The sequence below is a fragment of the Heptranchias perlo genome, chromosome 10 (genome assembly GCF_035084215.1).
Source record: "Heptranchias perlo isolate sHepPer1 chromosome 10, sHepPer1.hap1, whole genome shotgun sequence".
Classification (NCBI taxonomy): Eukaryota; Metazoa; Chordata; class Chondrichthyes; order Hexanchiformes; family Hexanchidae; genus Heptranchias; species Heptranchias perlo.
The window spans coordinates 58807934-58832257 of NC_090334.1; the positions used below are offsets into that span (position 1 = coordinate 58807934).

Sequence of the window (24324 nt, forward strand, 5' to 3'; positions counted from 1 at the left end):
ACACCTCGTGTTATCTAAATCTGGAGGAGCAAGTTCGAGTTTTTAGAGTTGTAGAAATGGTGGCATGTTTTATGGGTGAAGGAACCTACTCTGGTTTTTGTTATGGAATTGCTTGGAATCTGTTCCACCACTTGCATAAACCCAGATTTCTTTTGGCCAAACTGAATAAATTTGTGAGACTTGACAGCAAATTGGTTCAAGCCAAACAAAAAAGCATCTGGGAAATATAACATTTTATGTATTTTTGCCTGTAGATGCTAATTTTGATAGTGCTTTTACATTGCTTACATTTTCAGTTACACTCCAGTATGTATGTAGCGTGATCACAGCATTTAGTTCTTCAAGCATACTCAGTTTTGAATCAGTACACCTCAACTAACCAACACTCTCCTGGCAAAATATTTCTTGTATCTCCCTTTGCAACATTTCATTCTACAGTAGTCCATACTGAGAGTGTTACTAGAATCTTACAGCACAAAAAGAGACCATTCAGCCTGTTGAGCTTGTACCGGCTCTTTGAAAGAGCTGTCCAATTTAGTCCCACACCCCAGCTTTTTCCTCATAACCCTGCACATTAGTCCTCTTCAAGTACATGTCCAGTTGTCTTTTGAAAGTTCCTATGGTATCTGATTTGACCACCCTTTCAGGTAGTGCGTTCCAAATCTTAACAACCCTCTGAAAAATTTCTCCTCCCCTCTAGTTCTTTTGCCAATTATTTTAAATCTATGACCAGAGGGAACTGTTGCCCCCTACTTGCTCCATCAAAATCCCTCATAATTTTTAATACCTCTTTTAGGTCTCCCCTTAACCTTCACTGCTGTAAGGAGAACAATCCCAGCTTCTCCAATCTCTCCACATAACTGAAGTCCCTCACCCCTGATGATATCCTGGTAAACCTCTTCTATACCCTCTCTGACATCCTTCCTAAAGTGTGGTGCCCAGAACTGTACACAATACTCCAGCTGAGGCCTAACCAGTGATTTGTAAAGGTTTAGCATGACTTCCTTTTTTTTTGCATTCAATGCCCCTATTTACAAAGCCAAGTGTCCCATACACTTTCTTAACCGCTGTATCACCTTGCCCCCATCAAAGATTTGTGAATATATACCCCCCTCAAAATAGTACCATTTAGATTATACTGCCTCTCCATGTTGTTCCTCCTAAAGTGCATTATTTCATACTTATCTGCATTAATTTGCATCTGCCTTGTATGTGTCTGTCCATTTCACCAGTCTATATCTTCCTGAAGTCTGCTACTATCCTCATTACTACGTTGCCAAGTTTTGTATCATCTGCAAACTTCAAAATTGTACTCCCTATATCCATGTCCAGGTCAATTATATATAAAACAAGAAAAGCAATGGTCCTAATACTGATGCCTGGATGACCCCCTCTACATACTCTCTCCAGTCAGAAAAACATCCGTTCACCACTACTCTGCCTCTTATCCCTTAGCTAATTACGTACCCAAGTTACAATCGTCTCTTTAATCCCATGTGCTTCTGTTTTCCAAATAAGTCTTATGTGGTGCTTTATCAAATGGCTAAATGTCTTACTAGTGAGATATTTTGTTTGTCTTGAGCAACAGTCTACTAATTAGCAGGATTCCATCAATTATGAATCCTGCTGTTCAACCCTAAACATAATATGCTACCTGTGTGTGATTTGTTTTTTCATGTAACTGAATATAAAAAATGTCATTGGATAAGTACAAGAGGTACAACAAATCAGGAAATAAAAATTGCTCAAGGTTTTCAGACTTCATGGCACAATGCATAATTTCAAGTATTCAAGTTACAATAATGCAGTTTGATGTTGCATATAAGTTCTAGTAAATTGTGGTTACCAACAGTGCAATTACTTCTTGAAACAGTTGATTCATTTCAGTATAATTTTATCATTCATGATCCATTTACAACAGTAAACAATTTGGATGAACTTCAATCATAAATGAATAATAGAGTATTAAAATTAAATTACATGTATTTAAAGGGTTATATTTAACATGAGAAACTATTTATGAAACATTATCAACATTATTGTATATCTAAACATTACAGAAAATGTTTAGCTATTACTTAAAGTTTGACACAGGAATTTTATTCCCAAACATTAAAAATATAACAGTAATTTTTTTTTAAAAACAAGCAGCAATTCAATACTTAGTGATCCTGTTAGATTGTTGATCTAGAAGTGCACCTTGGGATGCTGTTAGTATGCAGAGTACAAGTCAAAGCAACACACCTTTACTATGTGCTTCAAACAGCCTCATTTTATTTGTATACTATATAAATGGAAAAATTATAATCAGGATCACTAATTTGACACCTGCAAACACATTCAAAGATACACAAGGTAAAAATTATAAACAATTTTCATTACACTGAACTAAATGTAATTGTTCAGGTAGCCACAGTGATTGGTACAGTAGTGCATAGTATGCTTTGGCATGCTTGCTTCAGCTTTTAGACTGATTCAAAATATTACTCAGCTGGTACATTCAGGATGAAGGCCACTAGTTACTATTTTGTTTATTCAGAATACTGTCATCAGCATTGCAAAATTTTGAAAAGCACAAGTTCACTTGATAAGTAGCCTTAACAGGCATTTGTAATCAGCTACAGCACAACATTGTGAAGATATTAAACTCAAGTGTTATACTTAGCAGTGTACTTACAGTATATTATAGTTAGCTTTTTGTGTATTGATAGAACTCAATTAACCATTTTGCTGGCATTGCCACATGATTGTTTAGGAATTCTGTCCTCAACAACAGGACCATAGATGTAGAATGGTCAAAGTACTTTTTCAATTTGTACATCAGCAATGAAGTTAGAATACAAGCTGTGCCCTAAAATTCATGAATATGATTTGAATACTGTTACAACTGCATCAATATACACATGGCTGTGCAGTAGAAAATCTGACAAATTGCCATAAACCAAGAATAGCTGAAAATCATTTTTAAAATTTATATTTGAAAGCAAACTGCCATCTTAATTTATTTTGCAGATAGTGCAAGCTGCCTTATTTTCATACATGGAGCTTTTCCTGGGAACTTTTTTCATTGAATTGAATTTCTTGATTCTTCTCTCTTATGATCTAAGTTCAGTCGCATGTATTCTTTTGATTAGTATTTTCATAAACACTTCCAGACAAACAAACTTGAATTGGAAAGAAAATGAAAGAAAAACAGTTTTTGTTTACTGTAAATAATATTGCACATTATATATATCTGCATTTTCAAACATTATTACACTGAGAATGAAGAACAGAAGTTACCAATGTTGGAGAAAAACTTCAAAAAAGCATTTAAATTATGAAAATCATACCTGCAATCCTGTCCTCCAGCACTAACTACATATCTGTCTCCACTAGTGAACTTTATGTTGGTGATCTGGACAGAGTGACCCAGATACTTTTTGTGTTTTGCCTGTTAAAAAAAATGGATTTATCACTGTAACCTACTTTCTCCAAAGAGGTATTGCTACTCTGGGGTGCTCCATCTGCACTACAGGAACAGGCTAACATTATGTTCTTTCCTATCATGAATGCAACAGTGTATATGTTATAATAACTTGTGTTTTAAGATAGAAAAACATTCCAAGGCTTCACAGGCATAACCAGACAAAAATGGATGACAAACCAAGAAGGATAATGAAAATCTTGGTCAAAGAAGAGAGTCTTGAAAAACAAGAGGGATGTGGAGATGTTTAGGTGGAAATTCCAAAACCTGGTGCCTAGACAGCTAAAAGCACAGCCACTAATGATGGGGCAAAGGGAGTGGGTTGCACAAAAGGCCAGAGTCATGGAGGAAAAGAGTTCTGAAGAGGAGGGGAGATGTAGGGCTGGAGGTTAGAGATGGGGAGGGCGGAGGGCTGAGGCCATGAAGGAATTTAAACACAAGGATGAGAATTTACATTGGGGGAGCGGGAGCCAATGTAGGGCAGCAAAGGCAGGGATAATGAGGACTTGGTGTAGGTTAGGATAATGGCAGCAGGGTTTTGAATGAGCTGAAGTTTGAAAATGGGAGGCTGACCAGGAGAGAATTGGAGTAGTCAAGTCTGATGGTGACAAAGGCACGGAGGAAGATTTCAGTATCAGATGAGCTGAGTTGGATGATACAGAAGTGGAAGTAGGTGGGCTTTGTGATGGAGAGGATATGGAGCCAGAAGCTCAGCTCGGGGTCAAATACGATGTAGAGATTGCGAACAGTCTGATTGAGCCTGAAAAGATGGCTGGGGGGATGCAATTGGTGGCGAGCGTATGGAGTTTGTAGCAGGGCCAAGGATCATAGCTTCAGTCTACCCAATGTTTAACTGGAAAAAATTGCAGCTCATCCACAACTAGATATTGGACAAGCAGTGACAATACAGTGGCAGTGGAGGGATTGAGAGGTGAGGGAGAGATAGAGTTAAGTGTCATCAGTGTACATGTGAAATCTGACCCCATATATGTGGATAATGTTGCCAAAGGGCAGCATTTTGATGAGGAAGAGTAGAGAGCAGGCGGGAAGAGAACCCAATGCTGGAGATACTCTGGCTATGATCAGAAAAGTGCGAAGCTGGAGACAGGCAGGTAGTTTAGAAGAACAGAAGGGTCGAGGGTGGTTTTTTGGGATCATGGATGATGGTAGTTTTGAAAGGGAGGGGGCAGTACCTGAGGAGAGGGAACCTTTTACACTATCAGATAGCATGGGGGCCAGGAAGAGAAATTGTGTGGTCAGGAATTCAATGAGAATGGGGTCAAGGGAACAGAAGGCGGGTCTCATGGACAAGATGAGCATAAAGGGGGCATGAGGGGAGATGGGAAGAGAAACTAGCGAAAGACATGGGTTCAGAGCTAGGGCAGGGGAAAGCCTGGGATGAGGTTTCGTTTGATGGCAAGGGGAGATGAGGCAGTTAAATGGATGGCTCAATCTTAGTGACAAAGATATGAGCTCCTCGTACTTGTTGGAGGGGGCAGGAAAGGAGTTTAAGGAGGCAGTTCGTAGTCGAGAAAAGAAGATGAGGGTTATCTTTGCTTTCTAGGATGATCCTGGAATAGTGGGCAGTTTTGGTAGCAGTGTGAGGCCTGACAGTAATTGATGTGGGTCAGCCAGATCTGGTGATGGATGACTAAACCATTTGTTTGCCGGATATGTGGCCCTTGGACTTCAAGGAGCGAATATGGGGGCCATAGCAGAGGAACAACCAGGATGGGTAAGAGTAAAGGTTTTGCTGGGGAAAAGAGCTTTGAAGGTGGACGTGAGAGGGTGGTTGAACAGATTGACGGCTGCAGAAATATTTCGGTGAATGAAAATAAGCAGTTGGGATTTAGAATGTGTAGTTGTAAGTTACGAGGGAGAGTTTGTCCAACAATGGACACAAGGAAGTGTGATCGGAAAGGTGTAGGAGAATGGATCGTGAGGCACACAAGGAAGTGGTCAGTGATGGCCTTGTTGATGATCAAGACTGCAGGAGTAGGGAGGCGGCAACGTTGAGGGTGTTGCCATGAATATGGGTATGAGAGTTTACAGGGAGAGAGGGGTTAGGGGAGACGGGAGGTCAGTGAATTCAGAGAAGAGGTGAGTGGAGCGGAGATTATTGGTTGTCGAGGCACAGTTCACTCTACGTGCATCACCTTGTACTGAACTTATGGAAAGTGGCCTCTAACTAACCCCTTATTGCACTAATAACTCTTATATGTGACTTTTTGCTGTACCTTTAACTTCCATTAGAACATGAGAAATAGGAGCAGGAGTAGGCCAAACGGCCCCTTGAGCTGCACCACCATTCAATAAGATCATAGCTGATTTTCGACCTCAACTCCACTTTCCCGCCCAACCCCCAGATCGCTTGATTCCCTTAGACTCCAAAAATCTATTGATCTCAGTCTTGATTATACTCAACGATTTAACATCCACAGCCCTCTGGAGTAGAGAATTCCAAAGATTCATAACCCTCTGAGTGAAGAAATTCCTCCTCATCTCAGTCTTAAATGGCCGACCCCTTATCTTGAGAGTATGACCCGTAGTCCTAGACTCTTCAGCCAGGGGAAACAGCCTCTCAGCATCTACCTTGTCAAGCCCTCTTAAAAATTTTATATGTTTCAATGAGATCACCTCTCATTCTTCTAAACTCCAGAGAATATAGGCCCATTCTACTCAATCGCTCCTGATAGGACAACCTGCTCATCCCAGCAATCAATCTAATGAACCTTTGTTGCACCTCCTCTAAGGCAAGTATATCCTTCCATAGGTAAGGAGACCAAAATTGTACACAGTACTCCAGGTGTGGTCTCACCAGAGTCCTATATAATTGCAGCAAGACTGCTTACTCTTACACTCCAACCCCCATGCAATAAAGGCTAAGATACCGTTTGCCTTCCTAATTGCTCGCTGTACCTGCATGTTAACTTTCTGTGATTCGTGTATAAGGACACCCAAATGCCTCTGAATACTAACATTTCTTAGTCTCTTACCTTTTAAAAAATATTCTGCTTTTCTATTCTTCCTACCAAAGTGGATAGTTTCACATTTCCCCACATTGTACTCCATCTGCCACCTTCTCGCCCACTCACTTAACCTGTCTATATCTCTGTGTCCTCACAGCTTACTTTCCCACCTAGCTTTGTATTGTCAGCAAAGTTGGATACGTTACAATTTATATCAATGACTTAGATGAAGGGACCAAGTGTAACAGCTGAGGCCCAAGCACTGATCCTAGTGGCACCCCACTAGTTACAACCTGCCAACCCGAAAATGACCTGTTTATTCCTACTCTCTGATTTCTGTCTGTTAACCAATCCTCAAACCATGCTAAAATATTACCCCCAATCTCATGAGCCCTAATCTTGTGCAACAACCCCTTGTGTGGCATTGAATGCCTTTTGAAAATCCAAATATACTACATCCAAAGGTTCCGCCTGATCTACCCTGCTAGTTACACTCTCAAAAAAACTAATAGATTTGTCAAACACGATTTCCCTTTCATAACACCATGTTGACTGCCTAATGATATTATGATTTTCTAAGTGCCCTGTTACTACGTCCTGAATAAAGATTCTAGCATTTTCCCTACTACTGATGTCAGGCTAACTGGCCTATAGTTCCTTGTTTTCTAGTCCATCTCAACTTCTCTTCCTATTCACCTGGCACCAATCCAGGCTAGAATTGCATAGAATGTAATAAATATTTGCAATGTTTATTACATATAACTATTTATTTCCAGTCATAAAAAACTGATACGGAGTCTGGATTATCAATTAGTGGCTCTGACTTAGAAACTGGTTGCTACATACATTTTGATTGCTTGATTTAAATTTTCTTTATGTATAAATATGCACCTATTAAGATTTTTAGCTAATGTTACATTGATTAAAATTGTTCTTAAATGCAGTTGTAGGCCAACAACTGCTTATATATTTTCACATGGAAGTTAGGAACATAGGAATGTGCAGGACTAGGGAAGACTATTGCAATTCATCTGGCTGGACCCAGTGTCCAGGAAATATATCCTACAATGCGTGTCATACCTTTCTATCAAATTCTTCTCCTGCTATCTATCGAATGACCTCTTGAAATTTTCTGATACATTCAGCCCCCCCCACTGCCTTCATTTGCGGTTCATTCTCTTATTCGTCACCCTTCGTGCAGAGAAGTTAAATCTAAACTATCTCTTCACCCTCCCTCTTCTAACTTTGAGGCCATGCCCTCTTCTTATAGAAGCTATGATTTTAAACATATTTATCTTCTCCCTGCCTTTTACCATCTTGAATACTTCTGTAAGATCACCCCTCTGCCTTCTCCAGCTTAGAGGAAAGAAGAATATTTGCAACTGGAAATATATTTTCTTCAAAACGCTGACCCACTTTTAATCAGCAGATAGAAAATAAGACTTACAAATTTCTCTGTGCATGGAAAGTCAAAGAGTTTCACCATGCCAAAATCATCTCCTGTTACAATGTTCAGACCCGAGTGAGACACACAGGCACAATTCACATCAGCTTTATCGAGATTTCGAGACCAGATTCCAATGACCTCATCACCTAGAATACTACAAAAAAGAAAACTTGTAAATTGCAAATATATCCCCTAATTTCTGTGCTCAGTGAGCTTTAATATTTCTTGCCACATCCATTCTAAGTTTGAGACAATCATTGTATCTTCCAATGCTGCTAATAAGGCAACACAGGTATAAGTTTTTGGATATTTGTTCACATATTTTGCTCGTGCTCAGTGCAAAAGTTCACTGTAAGCAAGCTCTCACTTCCTATAAGCTATAGTGTGACTTTGTACATACAATATCTGGTAATGTAGCATGCACAGGAGTCGAACAGAAATCCTAAATCCTATCTTCAGCTTACTGGTTATATCATCAGCCCTTCTAAACCATGGGGTTTAAAAACAGAGAGGGTGCTTGTTGGCCTCGGCCCTGCTCTATTGTGGATCAACAAATTAGAGTTCAATAGCTCAGCTTCATCCCAGGGTCAAATTAAGTCAGTCCTAGAATTTTGAATAAACTGTGAGACATTCCCTCACCTATTAACCTATCAGAATAAAACAAGAAGGTAATCAATGTTGCAGTTAAAACTTTAGCATATTAATGCTTTCCTGACTAATACAACAGACGGTTGTCTCTGTTTTTCATCTGCTGTGTATCAACTAGACTGGCTGTTCTTCAGTTGAACCTTTATTTAACCCCGAAGCTATCATAATAAAAAAAAACAAAAATAATATACAATGATGTACTCCATTTTGTTGCATAAGTCATGTCTAATCACCGTTGGAAAAGCTTGGTGACAAGATTTCTATAATTCGAAGGCTGGTGCATTAATGGGCCAAAGACAACTTTTAATAAAATCAGAATACTGTTGTGATAACAAATGAGTTATACCAACAATGTGATTTGATGAACAGCTTGACTCAAGGAGGTTATTAAAAACACGAGCTGCAGCTAATTAAGCGGAAATGATAACTAGTTCAGAAAATGGGGTAAAGAACTCAAATCTCTTTCGAATGAGGGAGCACAGTACAACATCACCGTTAACAAAGGGAGAAAAAGAACTGAGGACGGAAGTTCAGTATTTCAGCTGTCTAGAAACAGGAGGAGGATCACATGGCTCTCATGAAGTAACCATAAGCTTCACTCTTAAAAGGGACCATTGAGGCGATTTTAAACTGGAGAATGGGGAGGCAGTGAGTGGGGTGTGCGTTACATCCACCCGATGCCGCCAGTGAGATGCCAGAACCATTTGCAAGGTCGAGCTTCATCTAAATATTTTGGGTGAGCTGCCATCACCAGTACACTGGCGAAAGGGAGGGCCCACAAAAATCACTGTTACAAAAAACATTGTGGCCATTTTGTAGACCGTTGGCTAGGCCACTCAATGCCTGGCACGCTCTTCCCATTGGTACACAAAAATAGTGTCGGGCATAGGACCCTGATTTAAATGTGTTATTAAGGCCCCTGCCTGTTTCGGGCGAGAGCACTAGCCAACCATTTCAAAGCCCTTTTGAAAATAGTGTTGGGCAGGCCTCAGGCGGCCAATGAGTAGGCAATTATTTTTGCAATTTTCAAATGCTGGCCATCCCATTTTTCAGCGTAAACGGGTGGGGAGTAGTTGAACATTGACATTCATGTCTCCCAGTAAAGATTGGAACTATTCTAGTAATGTGTATTAATATGATGGCATCTTATTCCCTAGTCAGTTGTTTAAATAACTTGCTTTTCTTGTTTCTAAAAAAAAACTGCTTTGTTTGTATCTGTGACAATCATTCTGTGTGGATGGTTGCAAAAGTACGAAACTGAAGTGGCAAGGCAGATATTGTAAGGGACTCGGCAGTGACAATAGACATGTCACTTTCAATGTTCAGAAAATGTGGCAATGCAATTAAAACGCTAGGATCTTTTCCCAGAAAAGTAGAATAAAAGTCTTAAGAAGTTATGCAGTAGTCAGATGACATTCAGAATATGGTCTTCAGTTTTAGTCACCACACCATTAAAAAGATATATATACACATTAGAAATGATGGAAAAGAAAGAAGAAGACTGATCCTTAGTGTAAAGAGCATGAGCTATGAGGAAAGGTTAGAGTAACCTGTAAAGGGAATAGTAATGTGGTGGTAGCAGTAAACTTTTACAGCTCAGCTTTACAATGAAAAAGGACGATGGCTAAGATGGCTCTGACATGCATAAAATATAAATGGTATAGTCACATTATACATAGATCATTACTTGAAAGTAAAATTAGAATGTAGGACCGGAGGAAATTTGTGGAAAGTACATTTTGAAAAATATCAATTAAGAACTTCTTTACAAACAGGATGATGTGTTTGCAATAATCTGCTAGGCAGCAGAGTGGAGGCAAAAACATTGTGGCTGTTCAAAATACAGTTGGATGCTGTGGTGGAAGAGTTTGGCTACTAATAGAACTTCAATGGATCAAATGGGCTTCTCTCATCCATGACTTTTCTTTGTTCTTATTTGAAGTTGGTAACAAAAAGGCTACAGTGTGGATGCTGTAGAAGTAGGACCGGACCACATCAAAAAGCCTTAAGTTTTGAGCTGTAAAAGTTACTGCCACTACCACATTATTGCTCCCCTTTCAAATCAGTGAATTAAGATTCAAATTAAGAGTAACTTAAAAAGTTCAGTTCACCTGGTCCAAGTAGCCCAAGTTATTCTGTCGATCTGAGACTGTTCAGTAACTTGTTTTCCTAAAGGCACCTCATACACCAGTCGTTTGTAAGATCCAGTAGAAACCTGCAAAATCAATAATCATGACCATGATACACTAAAATAGTGAAAATTGTTTGAGCACTTTTGCTTAGATAATAGAATGCTTACTGACAGAGTAGGCTTTATTAAATGGATAACAATACCATAAACATTAGCCTTTATGTAATTTTTCTACCTCATGCATGCTGTGTAGAATATGGTTCATCACCTAGTTAACACATATCAGTTTATATATCCAGAGAAATAATGTTTTTGGCATTTAAATTATACAAGGTATTTCATTTAACAAAGTTAGTTTCATTTTTTAAAAAAAACTGCATTTATAATAGTACCAGATGATTTTAAGAATGACAAAAATAAGTACATATATCTTTGATGAGAATTATCTATTTCAAAGTGCTTATAAAAGTTTCTTGGATTCGATTGAACATATTGGCTTGCATGATTTCAGCATCTTATAGCACCATATGGTCAAAATATATAGACTACAGTTAATACCTGGATATAATTGCTGTCTGCTGAGAAGTCGATTTGGATAACAAAGCTGGCAATATCTCTACAATAGCTGATTCGATTTAGTGCTTGTCCTAATGTGAGGTCATAAAAGTCTATGGCATTCTCACATGTCCCCACAGCCAAATATTGAGAGCTGGGACTGAACCTGAATGAGAGATAGTAACAATCAAAATAAATTCTTTATTTCCAAACTTTTAAAGTGACTATCATAATGTTGTAGTATAATTAAGAATTTAAACCATTATCAGATCTGAATCAGATTTATGGCTGACAGGTCCATAGACCCATCAATTATGCAATATGATCCACTCTCATTGGATCAATGGGCCCCCTCCCGCTATCCATGTCCAATGGCTGAATATGTAGAACCATGCAGCACCAGATATTGCAACGTTTCTGACACCTGGAAATTTGCTTCCACAACTTCACAGAGAAGGTGATCAGCCCAAAATACCACTATTATAAATATCCACATAATAGTTCACCTTATACACATCTTTAGTGCACATTTTAATTTTTCACAGTACACTTAAATATACAGCCACATTGTAGTATTCAATATGACTTCAATTCTTTAATAAAGATTAACAGTAATGTTTCAAGTTGTAATGACTGACATTCTTAAGTTTGTCTTTATTTGCTTACTTGATGTCTTGAATGGCCGATCTTCTGTCTCGTTTCTTGCCCCAGATTGTCAGTGATGTCACCACAAGTATAATGAACTCGCCATTTTTCATACCAATGGCTACCATATCTCCCTCTGGACTATAGGCAACTGTTCGAGCAGGGTACCCCAAGTTTACTTTATTCAACATCTTCTGTTACACAATTAAAAACAAGAAGGGCTTAGGGCTGAAAATGCATATTAACATTTCTCAAATTACTTACTATTGGTTTAGCCTTCTAATGCTCACAAATGTTTTAATGACTACTCCCCCCCCCTCCCCCAACTAAATAATTTTCTTTTAGAGTTAAGTAGTCCTCATTCTTAAAATTCAGAGAGTAATGTCTGGAAGCCAGTTTACTCCACAGAGGTTGATTTCAGTTTGCCAATCCCTCTAAGAGCACAATACATCATACCATCACAGTACCTTCAATATAACTTGATACTTTGTAGTTTCCCCATATCATTACTTTTCAAGTCTTTTTGATTGAAAACATCTGTTTCCAAACTCAACCATCCTGAGGAAAACCTTTTCTCTGCAATTTTTTATTGTGAAACCAAGGTTCCTGGTTTTATATCCTCACAGGTAAAACTAGAAAATGATGCTCCCATTTGTGGCAAAAATTTGGGGTAAGCAGTTATCTTATTGGCTTCCCTTCTGGCTTGTTTCTCTTATAATAAAGTAATTTTACTAAAAATGGTGGATCCAAGCTGCAGTGGTGAATATTCAGCCAATGGGGACAAACAAATGCTATCTCTTGGATTTTGGTTTTCTCCCAGTTTCCAGTTCTGATATAGGGTCTATACTGGATTGGCAGTTTTTTAAAAAATTAACCCTTTAGATGTTTACCCTATGAATCTAGCGATGAACACAAATATTGGGGGACAAATTTGTTTAGACCCGTAGTTGGTTGGAAAATGTACGAAGCTCATGCCTCATTTGATTAAAAGAGACGAGCTGCCAGAGCTACATGCTCTATTCATTGGCAGCTCACCTAATTGAGGGGGCGGGGGATATCTGACATCACTGATGCCATTTAAAGGCAGAGCACACTTCTTAAAGAGGAGGTGCACTTTGGTAGCAGGCAACTTCAATTCTATTGTGAACACTGAGAATGGCAGGATCAGTTGGTGCTGCAAAGCCCCCCCCCACATTCTCAGAAGCATTAGAGGTCCTTGTGGAGAGGGACAGTAGGAGGAGGGAGGCGCTCTTTCTGACGGGGGCAGAAGAGTCTCCAGACAAGTAGTCCGGCACTAGTGGCAAGAGATGGCCGTACAGGTCAATGTCAGAAGCATTACAATGAGGACCTAGCTGCAATATAGGAAGAAATTTAATGACCTGACCAGGACTGCTAAGGTAACATCACTTTCCTATCTGTTACTCTCTGTTGAGCCCACACCACCTGTAGCCCCAGTAGTCACAAGCCTTCCTTCCCCTGCTTCCTTTCACTCTCCTTCAATTACAGCAGCACACTTCACTGAATCCCCTTTTTACTGCTACTGGCACACTCTGCAGCTGTTACTTTTCTCATAATTGATTCCCTCACTTCCCCACACCTCTGCCATCTTTCACACAACATCCACATTATTCTACCGATATGCATATCTTTAAAACATCTCACTAGGCTGCCACTAGTACACTCCTTTCCTGCAGGAGAAGACGGTGTGCAATGTCCGGGAGCAGGTGCGGACAGGAGGAGGGTGAGCATACAGCTACGTCATGTCCCCACTGGAGAAGGAGGTGTTCAACATTGTGGGCAGGGGGTGAGTCAGGCCCGTGGCAACCGGCGAGGATACATCCACAGGGTTTTTGCGCATTGTATGCTCTTTTATCCTTCTCACTGCAAACTCACTGTACACACTCTGCATGACAAAGTGCAGCTGCTTTTAGCCATGCTACTAACTGCTAACCCTTGTTCTTCTCTTCCATTTCAGGTCCAGAAGCTGATCAGGACCCTAAGAGAGGAGAGGAAGAGGAGGGGAGCACACTTCTCTGTCACTCGACCTTACCCTTGCTGGCATCAGCTCAGAGACTGGCACCCCGTGTAATTTAGAGAGTTAGCTAAAGGGATCTGCACTGGAAGGTGCACCTGCAGGAACAAGGGTAGAGAGATAGGATAGCCCAGGAAGCAGTTCGCCAGAGGGAGAGCTTGCATCCTAGTACTGCTGCAGAGGGCGCAGATGAAAACCTCCAGGGCCCAGCCTATAAAAAGTGGATGGAAATAAATATGGAACTTCTAAGTGCACTGGGCTGCCTGCCAGCAAGCTTGAGCATGGAGGAGTCCAGCTCTAACTTATGTGGAGTCTTCGCACATGGCATCCAGATCATACAGTCAACCACAGAACAAGTGGTCAGCTTTATGAACACTGCAGTGGGACCCAGCAATGGAGCTTCTGGTTGCAGCTGTGACAAATTTGATGGGAGTTCACACTGCTGCCATCTTGGCTCTGGGTTTGAGAATCTCCTCTGCGTTTCAAAAAATGAAGGAGATCATGAATAGGGGCATCATGGGTATCACATCACTCCGGCACTCTCGCGCAGAGCAGTGGGAGTGTTGACGCTCAGCCCCATGAGAGTGGCAGTGACAACATGGGAGAAACACTTGCTGTCCTCTCTCAGGATGACAAGATGCCCCCTCCCAGCTAGCCTCTCAGCCAGTGCCCTTATTGGTTCCAGACAGCCAGCTGGGCCAAACTGCCCCTGCCAATGCCGAGATGCAGCAGTCTACGGCAAGAGCTCCTTGAAGTTGCCCATCAGGGTCATCTCGTGCCCTCAGTGGAAGTTCAGCTTCCAAGCTGTAGCCACTGGGGAACCACCTTTTTAGGAGCACCAGAATAGGTAAAAAAAGGAGCACAGAAGTCAGGCACTAAGGCTTTGCACTGGGTGATTTTTAGTTCTCATTTGTAAATGTTTTGGAATTATGAAATTAAGACAAAGCATCTTGGCAAAACTAAGTTGAATTTCTCTCCCACTGATTGCAAAAAAAGTAATCAGTATTTTAACAAAACAGCTCTCAGTATGAGGCCAATATTACTTTGCAAGGCAGTGACATATTAACTCATGATTACAAAGTTTCTTACTACCAAAACAATTGCTTGGTAACATCCTTTTTAATGTCTACCATTTAGTGTTGCAATTTAAACTACATACTTGCCTTTTCAGTAATGTCCCATAATCTAACAGTCCCATCTTCTGCTGCAGACAGAAAGATATCTTTAATAGGGTGAGTTGAAAGACCCCAGATTGGTCCATCCATGTGATTGTTAATTAAAATGTTGCATGCAGCATTCTTCTCACCAACCTCGATGATCTCTGCATTTCTCGTTCCAACCAGAATTTTTCCCTGTTAATAAAACAAATCATTTTTTAAAAAATAAAACTTTCACCACAGATATCTTTGAATGGAGTTATTATAGAATATTTAAAAATTTATAATATTTAAAAGTGTTTGAACATTGTGTAACAAATAAAGCTAATTTAAACTTCAAAGATAAAAAATTGCATATACTGAGGACACAAAGTGGTTAACATCCACATATTTTAATCAGTGTAAAACTACAATAACTTTTTTTTAATATAACAAATTAAAAAATTAGGAGTTCAACCCAGGGTTGTTGTCATGGCACATCCTTGTGGCTCAAAGCAGCCTAGGAGCAGTTTATAAAAAAAAATTAAGCTCAGAGTATTGGTGATTGAAGGTCACATTTATCGCCCATCCCTACTTGCCCTGAGAAGGTGGTGATGACTGCTGCAGTGTCTTGTGATGAAGGTGCTCCCAAAATAGTGTTAAGTGGGGAATTTTAGAGCATTAACCCAGTGACGATGAAGAGACAGTGATATATATCTAAATCAGTATGGTATGTGACTTTGGAGGTGATGGCATTCCCACAATATTGCTGCTCTTGTCCTCCGCGGTGGTAGAGTTTGCAAGGATGGGTGCGAATAGATGTACAACATCTACTCCATCAGCACAAGTCCAGACAACCCCACCTCACTTAGAAGAAATTCAACCAAACCCCCTCACTGTGGGAAAACTTGATATTCCCCACCCCTTCTAAAGGCCAGAGGTCCTGCCATCCTCCATCCCACTAAGATAAAACTTAGCCTTCCCACCTGTTCCATTGAGGACAAAGATGACCGTACCCACACCTCAACAATCAAAAACTGGCCTTCCCCTCACCTCCAATGAGACCAAACTCGGCCTGCCCCTCTCTCCCACTAAGAACAAATCCCCACCTCCTGCTAAGCTAAAATTTGCACCCCTCATCCCCACTTAGAACAAATTCGGGACCAATTTCTGCCTCCTGTGAACAGTAGCTCACCTCACTCAATGAGAATTGTAAACAATTTTACAACACCAAGTTATAGTCCAGAGGAAGGAGGAAGCCTCCGAAAGCTTGTGAATTTAAAATAAAATTGCTGAACTATAACTTGGTGTTGTAAAATTGTTTACAATTGCCAACCCCAGTCCATCACCGGCATCTCCACATCATGGCACTCAATGAGAAGCAAATCTCCCTCTGCTCTCCCCCCACCACCACACCACCCCTGCTGAAAAACAACTTGTGTCACTTCCAGCCTCTCACTCAGAAGCAACTCAGAACCATCTTCCACCTTCAGCCAGAAAATTACTCTCTCTAACTCCCCCTTCTCCCCTACACCCACCAATGTGAAAAATTGGCTGGGCCCAGTGCCACCCAACCCTTCTTCATCCCAGTTGCCCTTTGAACTCCACCCCTGCCCTCTTTGCTTCCTCTCCCCTTCTCCTTCAACAAATCAATAAATGAATGCATTTGTGAGCACGAGTGAATTAATGCAGCAGTGAGCACCAGTGCAGTAATAAATTAATGGATCAGCAGGCACCGGTGTATCTGTGCTTCCTACCTACTTGTGCCATTGCTGCCTCTGAGGCCACCAAATGACTTTTGTCGGTTTCCTTGGCAGCTTAGTTTTACAAGTGCTACGAGCGCTTAGAATTCGTTTGCTGAGTGTAAAACAAGTTTAAAAAAAAACTAAAAGCATCTAATATTTGAGCTAAAAAACTTTTATTTAACTAAAACACTTGCAGTTAATATAATATATTTGTATAATTTAATGGGTTTAAGTGCTTAAAAGTTTTCACATCAACCCAGTGGTTTAGTATTTGACTTCTGCTCAGTACCTCCTGCTCTCTCAATAACACGTCTGAGAATGGTAACACTATGTAAAGTGCAAAATTGTGCACCGCCAGCTCTCCCAAGCTAATTAATATCTAATGTGTGCATGTTTTGTTTTCATTTGGGACTAGAGACATACCTTGCATCTGCAGACTGAACGCACAGAGTCCATTGCCTGTCCAGTTTCCAATCTGAATGCACGACACCGCTTCAGTTCCTGATCCCACAGTTTCACTGCTCCTCCTTCCTTTGACCTGATAAAACAAAATCATTGTCTACATTTCATGAATATCAGATTTTTCTGATATTGATATATGTTCTAGGATTAAACATTTAGCAGGTAACATTCCCTTTCTTTGCTAATTTTAGTGAAAGAATAGAAGTGGTGTAATGTAAATTTGTTTTTTATTCGTTCATAGGATGTGGGCGTCACTGGTGAGGCCAGCATTTATTGCCCATCCCTAATTGCCCTTGAGAAGGTGGTGGTGAGCTGCCTTCTTGAACCGCTGCAGTCCGTGTGTTTAGTGCCGCTCTGAGGATTGCCACACTTTAAAAATAGATGAACATTATTGAAAATTAGGAGAAAGGCTGATTTAACTTTTTAAGAGCTTGTTAAAGGCCAATCACAAAAAACTGGATTATCAGCTGTACAGGATCCTCAAAAAGTATGTCCTCCATCTTACTGCTGGTCAGACCTGGCGATTGTAAGCTAAACAAAGGGGCAATATGTCTAAGTGTCACCATGGCAGTGACAGAAGTGAAAAGTTCAGAGGAGTTTAACTATGTTTTTTCACATGAGCCTTCTACTGTAATCAATCTTTCTTGTTCACTTACCATACATTGAGTTACATCGAAACTACAGCAGAGGAACAGACCAACTGGTTTATGCCGGTGTTTATGCTCCACATGAGCCTCCTCCCTCCCTACTTCATCTAACCTTGAGGAGTCAAGGACAGAATCTATTTGGTTAGAGTTAAGAAACAACAGAGGTGCCATTACAGTAGATGTATTCTACAGGCTGCCAACTAGTGGGAAGGATATAGAGGAGCAAATTTGCAGTGAAAGTACAGAGAGGTGCAAGAACCATAGAGTAGTGATAATGGGGGACTTCAACTACCCTAATAGAGACTGGGATAGTAATAGTGTAAATGGCAAAAAAAAGGAAGAATTTCTGAACTTTGATCAGGAGAACTTTCTTGACCAGTACGTTTCCGGCCCAACGAGGAAGGAGGCATTGCTGGATCTGGTTCTGGGGAATGAGGTGGGTCAAGTGGAGCAAGTATCAGTGGGGGAATATTTAGGGAACAGTGATCATAGTATCATAAGGTTTAGATTAGCTATGGAAAAGAACAATCTAGAGTAAAAATACTTAATTGGAGGATGGCCAATTTCAGTGGGTTGAGAACGGATCTGGCCCGGGTAAATTGGAATCAAAGATTGGCAGGCAAAACTGTAATTAAACAATGGGTGGCCTTTAAAGTAGAGATGGTTTGGGTACAGACTAGATACAGTCCCATGAGGGGGAAAGTCAGACCTCCCTGAATGATGAAAGAGACAGAAAGCAAGATGAAGCAGAAAAAGGGGGCGTACGACAGATGTCAGGTTGATAATACAAGTGAGAACCAAGCTGAGTATAGAATGTTCAGAGGGGAAGTAAAAAAGGAAATAAGAGGGGCAAAGAGAGAGTATGAGAATAGACTGGCAGCCAACATAAAAGGGAATCAAAAAGCCTTCTACAGGCACATAAATAGTAAACAGGTAATAAGAGAAGGGGTGGGGCCGATTTGGGACCAAAAAGGAGATATACGCATGGAGGCAGAGGGTATAGCAGAGGTACTAAATGAGTACTTTGCCAAGGAAGAAGATACGGCCAAAGCCACAGTAAAAGAGGAGGTAGTTCAGATACTGTATGGGCTAAAAATTGATAAAGAGGAGGTACTAGAAAGGCTGACTGTATTTAAAATAGGTAAGTCACCAGGTCCGGATGGGATGCGTCCTAGGTTGCTGAGGGAAGTAAGGGTGGAAATTGCGGAGGTAATGGCCATAATCTTCAAACTCTCCTTGGACATGGGTGGTGCCAGAGGACTGGAGAATTGCAAATGTTACACCCTTGTTCAAAAAAGGATGTAAAGATAAACCCAGCAACTACAGACCAGTTAGTTTAGCCTCAGTGGTGGGGAAGCTTTTATGAACGATAACCCGGGACAAAATTAAGAGTCACTTGGACAAGCGTAGCTTAATAAGGGAAAGCCAGCGTGGATTTGTTAAAGGCAACTTGATTGAGTTTTTTGATGAGGTAACAGAGATGGTTGATGAGGGCAGTGTGGTTGATGTGGTGTATATGGACTTCCAAAAGGTGTTTGATAAAGTGCCACATAATAAGCTGGTCAATAAAATTGAAGTCCACGGAATAAAAGGGGCAGTGGCAACATGGATACGAAATTGGCTAAGTAACAGGAAATAGAGGGTAGTGGTGAATGGCTGTTTTTCAGACTGGAGGAAGGTATGCAGTGGTGTTCCTCAGGGGTCGGTACTGGGACCTCTGCTTTTCTTGATATATATTAATGACTTGGACTTGGGTGTACAGGGCACAATTTCAAAATTTGCAGATGACACAAAACTTGGAATTGTAGTAAACAATGAGGAAGATAGTGATAGACTTCAAGAGGACATAGACAGGTTCGTGGAATGGGCGGACATGTGGCAGATGAAATTTAACGCTGATACAAGTGTGAGGTGATACATTTTGGTAGGAAGAACGAGGAGAGGCAGTATAAACTAAAGGGTACAACTCTAAACAGGGTGCAGGAACAGAGAGACCTGGGGGTATATGTACACAGGTCGTTGAAGGTGGCAGGACAGGTTGAGAAAGTGGTTAAGAAAGCATATGGGATCCTGGGCTTTATAAATAGAGGCACAGAGTACAAATGCGAGGATTTTACGTTGAACCTTTATAAAACACTGTTTTGGCCACAATTGGAGTATTGTGTCCAATTCTGGGCACCGCACTTTAGTAAGGATGTGAAGGCCTTAGAGAGGGTGCAGAGAAGATTTACTAGAATGGTTCCAGGGATAAGGGACCTCAGTTATGTGGATAGACTGGAAAAACTGGGATTGTTCTCCTTAGAGCGGAGAAGGTTGAGAGGAGATTTGATAGAGGTGTTCAAAATCGTGACGGGTCTAGACAAAATAAAGAAAAACTGTTCCCACTGGTGGAAGGGTCGAGAACCAGAGGACACAGGTTTAAGGTGATTGTCAAAAGAATCAAAGGCGACTTGAGGAAAAGCTTTTTTGCACAGTAAGTGGTTAGGATCTGGAATGCACTGCCTGAAAGGGTGGTGGAAGCGGATTCAATCGTGGCTTTCAAAAGGGAATTGGATAAGTACCTGAAGGAAAGAAAATTGAAGAGCTATGAGGAAAGAGCAGCGGAATGGGACTAGCTGGATTGTTCTTGCAGAGAGCTGGAGCAGGCTCAATGGGCCGAATGGCTTCCTTCTGTGCTGTAACCATTCTAGGTTAACCCTATCAGTATACCATTCTATTCCTTTCTCCCTCATGTGCTTATCTAGATTCCCCTTTAAAGTATCTATGCTATTTTCCTCAACAGCTCCTTGTGGTAGCGCGTTCCACATTCTTACCACTTTTTGGGTAAAGAAGTTTCGCCTGAATTCCCTATTGGATTTATTAGTGACTATTTCATATTAATGACCTCTAGTTTTGGACAGCCCCACAAGTGGAAACATTTTCTCTACATCTACCCTATAAACCCTTTCATTATCTTAAAGACCTCGATCAGGTCACACCTCAGCCTTCTCTTTTCCAGAGAAAAGAGCTCCAGCCTATTCAGACTTTTCTGATAAGTATATCCTCTCAGTTCTGGTAAGGGTACGGTAGCATAGTGGTTATGTTACTGGACTAGTAATCCAGAGGCCTAGACTAATAATCCGGAGTCATGAGTTCAAATGAGTTCAAGTCCCGCCACAGTAGCTGGGGAATTTAAATTCAATTAATTAAATAAAATCTGGAATTAAAAAAACTAGTACCAGTAATGGTGGCCATGAAACTACCGGATTGTCATAAAAACCCATCTGGTTCACTAATGTCCTTTAGGGAAGGAAACATGCCGTCCTTAACCGGTCTGGCCTAAACGTGACTCCTGACCCACAGCAATGTGGTTGATTCTTAATTGCCCTCTGAAATGGCCTAGCAAGCCACTCAGTTGTAAAATCTCGCTTAAAAAAAGTCATAATAAGAATAAAATCGGAGGGGCCACTTGGCACCGGACACGACAAAGGCAAACCAAGCCCAGTCGACCCTGCAAAGTCCTCCACACGAACATCTGGGGACTTGTGCCAAAATTGGGAGAGCTGTCCCACAGACTAGTCAAGCAACAGCCTGACATAGCCATACTCACAGAATCATACCTTTCAGCTAACGTCCCAGACTCTTCCATCACCATCCCTGGGTATGTCCTGTCTCACTGGCAGGACAGACCCACCAGAGGTGGCGGTATGTGATATACAGTCAGGAGGGAGTGGCCCTGGGAGTCCTCAACATTGACTCTGGACCCCATGAATTCTCATGGTATCAGGTCAAACATGGGCAAGGAAACCTCCTGCTGATTACCACCTACCGCCCTCCCTCAGCTGATGAATCAGTCCTCCTCCATGTTGAGCACCACTTGGAGGAAGCACTGAGGGTAGCAAGGGCACAGAATGTACTCTGGGTGGAGGACTTCAATGTCCATCACCACGAGTGGCTCGGTAGCACCACTACTGACCGAGCTGGCCAAGTCCTGAAGGACATAGCTGCTAGACTGGGCCTGCGGCAGGTGGTGAGTGAACAAACACAAAACATGAGGGAAAAACCTACTTGACCTCGTCCTCACCAATCTACCTGTCGCAGATGCATCTGTCCATGATAGGAGTGACAACCGCACAACCCTCGTGGAGATAAAGTCCCTTCTTCGCACTGAGGACACCATCCAACGTGTTGTGTGGCACTATCACCATGCTAAATGGGATAGATTCAGAACAGATCTAGCAGCTCAAAACTGGGCATCCATGAGGCATTGTGGGCCATCTGCAGCAGCAGAATTGTATTCCAGCACAATCTGTAACCTCATGGCCCGGCATATTCCTCACTCTCCCATTACCAACAAACCAGGGGATCAACCCTGGTTCAATGAGGAGTGTAGAAGAGCATGCCAGGAGCAGCACCAGGTGTACCTAAAAATGAGGTGCCAACCTGGTGAAGCTACAACTCAGGACGACATGCATGCTAAACAGCGGAAGCAGCATGCTATAGACAGAGCTAAGCGATTCCACAACCAACTGATCAGATCAAAGCTCTGCAGTCCTGACATATCCAGTCGTGAATGGTGGTGGACAATTAAACAACTGATGGGAGGAGGAGGCTCTGTAAACATCCCCATCCTCAATGATGGCGGAGTCCAGCACGTGAGTGCAAAAGACAAGGCTGAAGTGTTTGCAACCAGCTTCAGCCAGAAGTGCCGAGTGGATGATCTATCTCGGCCTCCTCCCGATATCCCCACCATCACTGAAGCCAGTCTTCAGCCAACTCGATTCACTCCACGTGATATCAAGAAACGGCTGAGTGCACTGGATACAGCAAAGGCTATGGGCCCCGACAGCATTCTGGCTGTAGTGCTGAAGACTTGTGCTCCAGAACTAGCCGCGCCTCTAGCCAAACTGTTCCAGTACAGCTACAATACTGGCATCTATCCGACAATGTGGAAAATTTCCCAGGTATGTTCTGTCCACAAAAAGCAGGACAAATCCAATCTGGCCAATTTCCGCCCCATCAGCCTACTCTCAATCAGCAAAGTGATGGAAGGTGTCGTCGACAGTGCTATCAAGCGGCACTTACTCACCAATAACCTGCTCACCAATGCTCAGTTTGGGTTCCACCAGGACCACTCGGCTCCAGACCTCATTGCAGCCTTGGTCCAAACATGGACAAAAGAGCTGAATACCAGAGGTGAGGTGAGAGTGAGTGCCCTTGACATCAAGGCAGCATTTGACCGAGTGTGGCACCAAGGAGCCCTAGTAAAATTGAAGTCAATGGGAATCGGGGGGAAAGCTCTCCAGTGGCTGGAGTCATACCTAGCACAAAAGGAAGATGGTAGTGGTTGTTGGAGGCCAATCATCTCAGCCCCAGGATATTGCTGCAGGAGTTCCTCAGGGCAATGTCCTAGGCCCAACCATCTTCAGCTGCTTCATCAATGACCTTCCCTCCATCATAAGGTCAGAAATGGGGATGTTCGCTGATGATTGCACAGTGTTCAGTTCCATTCACAACCCCTCAGGTAATGATGCCGTCCGTGCCCACATGCAGCAAGACCTGGACAACATCCAGGCTTGGGCTGATAAGTGGCAAGTAACATTTGCGCCAGACAAATGCCAGGCAATGACCATCTCCAACAAGAGAGAGTCAAACCACTTCCCCTTGACATTCAACGGCATTACCATCGCCGAATCCCCCACCATCAACATCCTGGGGGTCACCACTGACCAGCAACTTAACTGGACCAGCCACATAAATACTGTGGCTACAAGAGCAGGTCAGAGGCTGGGTATTCTGTGGCGAATGACTCACCTCCTGACTCCCCAAAGCCTTTCCACCATCTACAAGGCACAAGTCAGGAGTGTGATGGAATACTCTCCACTTGCCTGGATGAGTGCAGCTCCAACAACACTCAAGCTCGACACCATCCAGGACAAAGCAGCCCGCTTGATTGGCACCCCATCCACCACCCTAAACATTCACTCCCTTCACCACCGGCGCACTGTGGCTTCAGTGTGTACCATTCACAGGATGCACTGCAGCAATTCGCCAAGGCTTCTTTGACAGCACCTCCCAAACCCGCGACCTCTACCACCTAGAAGGACAAGGGCAGCAGGCACATGGGAACAACACCACCTGCACGTTCCCCTCCAAGTCACACACCATCCCAACTTGGAAATATATCGCCGTTCCTTCATCGTCGCTGGGTCAAAATCCTGGATCTCCCTTCCTAACAGCACTGTGGGAGAACCTTCACCACACGGACTGCAGCGGTTCAAGAAGGCGGCTCACCACCATCTTCTCAGGGGCAATTAGGGATGGGCAATAAATGCTGGCCTCGCCAGCGAAGCCCACATCCCAAGAACTTTTTTGCACCCTCTCCGACGTGTCTATATCCTTTCTATAGTATGGAGACCAGAACTGTGCACAGTACTCCAAGTGTGGTCCAACCAAGGTTCT

The 24324-nt window shown here is 42.0% G+C and overlaps 1 protein-coding gene across 2 annotated transcripts in view; it reads right to left on the minus strand.

Annotated features, from left to right (window-relative positions):
* Positions 1-1914: 1914 nt before the first annotated feature.
* LOC137326606 (echinoderm microtubule-associated protein-like 5) overlaps positions 1915-24324 on the minus strand; it is a 207748-nt gene continuing 185338 nt past the window's right edge. Inside the window, exons 34-41 of one of the 2 annotated variants that reach the window (XM_067991872.1) lie at positions 17198-17312; positions 15057-15245; positions 11883-12055; positions 11220-11382; positions 10642-10745; positions 7883-8036; positions 3333-3433; positions 1915-3164 (exon numbers count right to left, since the gene is read on the minus strand). In XM_067991872.1, the coding sequence (XP_067847973.1) occupies positions 3140-3164; positions 3333-3433; positions 7883-8036; positions 10642-10745; positions 11220-11382; positions 11883-12055; positions 15057-15245; positions 17198-17312 (1024 nt within the window). In that variant the 3' untranslated portion in view covers positions 1915-3139. Of the gene's footprint in view, positions 3165-3332; positions 3434-7882; positions 8037-10641; positions 10746-11219; positions 11383-11882; positions 12056-15056; positions 15246-17197; positions 17313-24324 lie in introns of those variants that run through there. The other variant, XM_067991873.1, reaches the window with a different exon arrangement.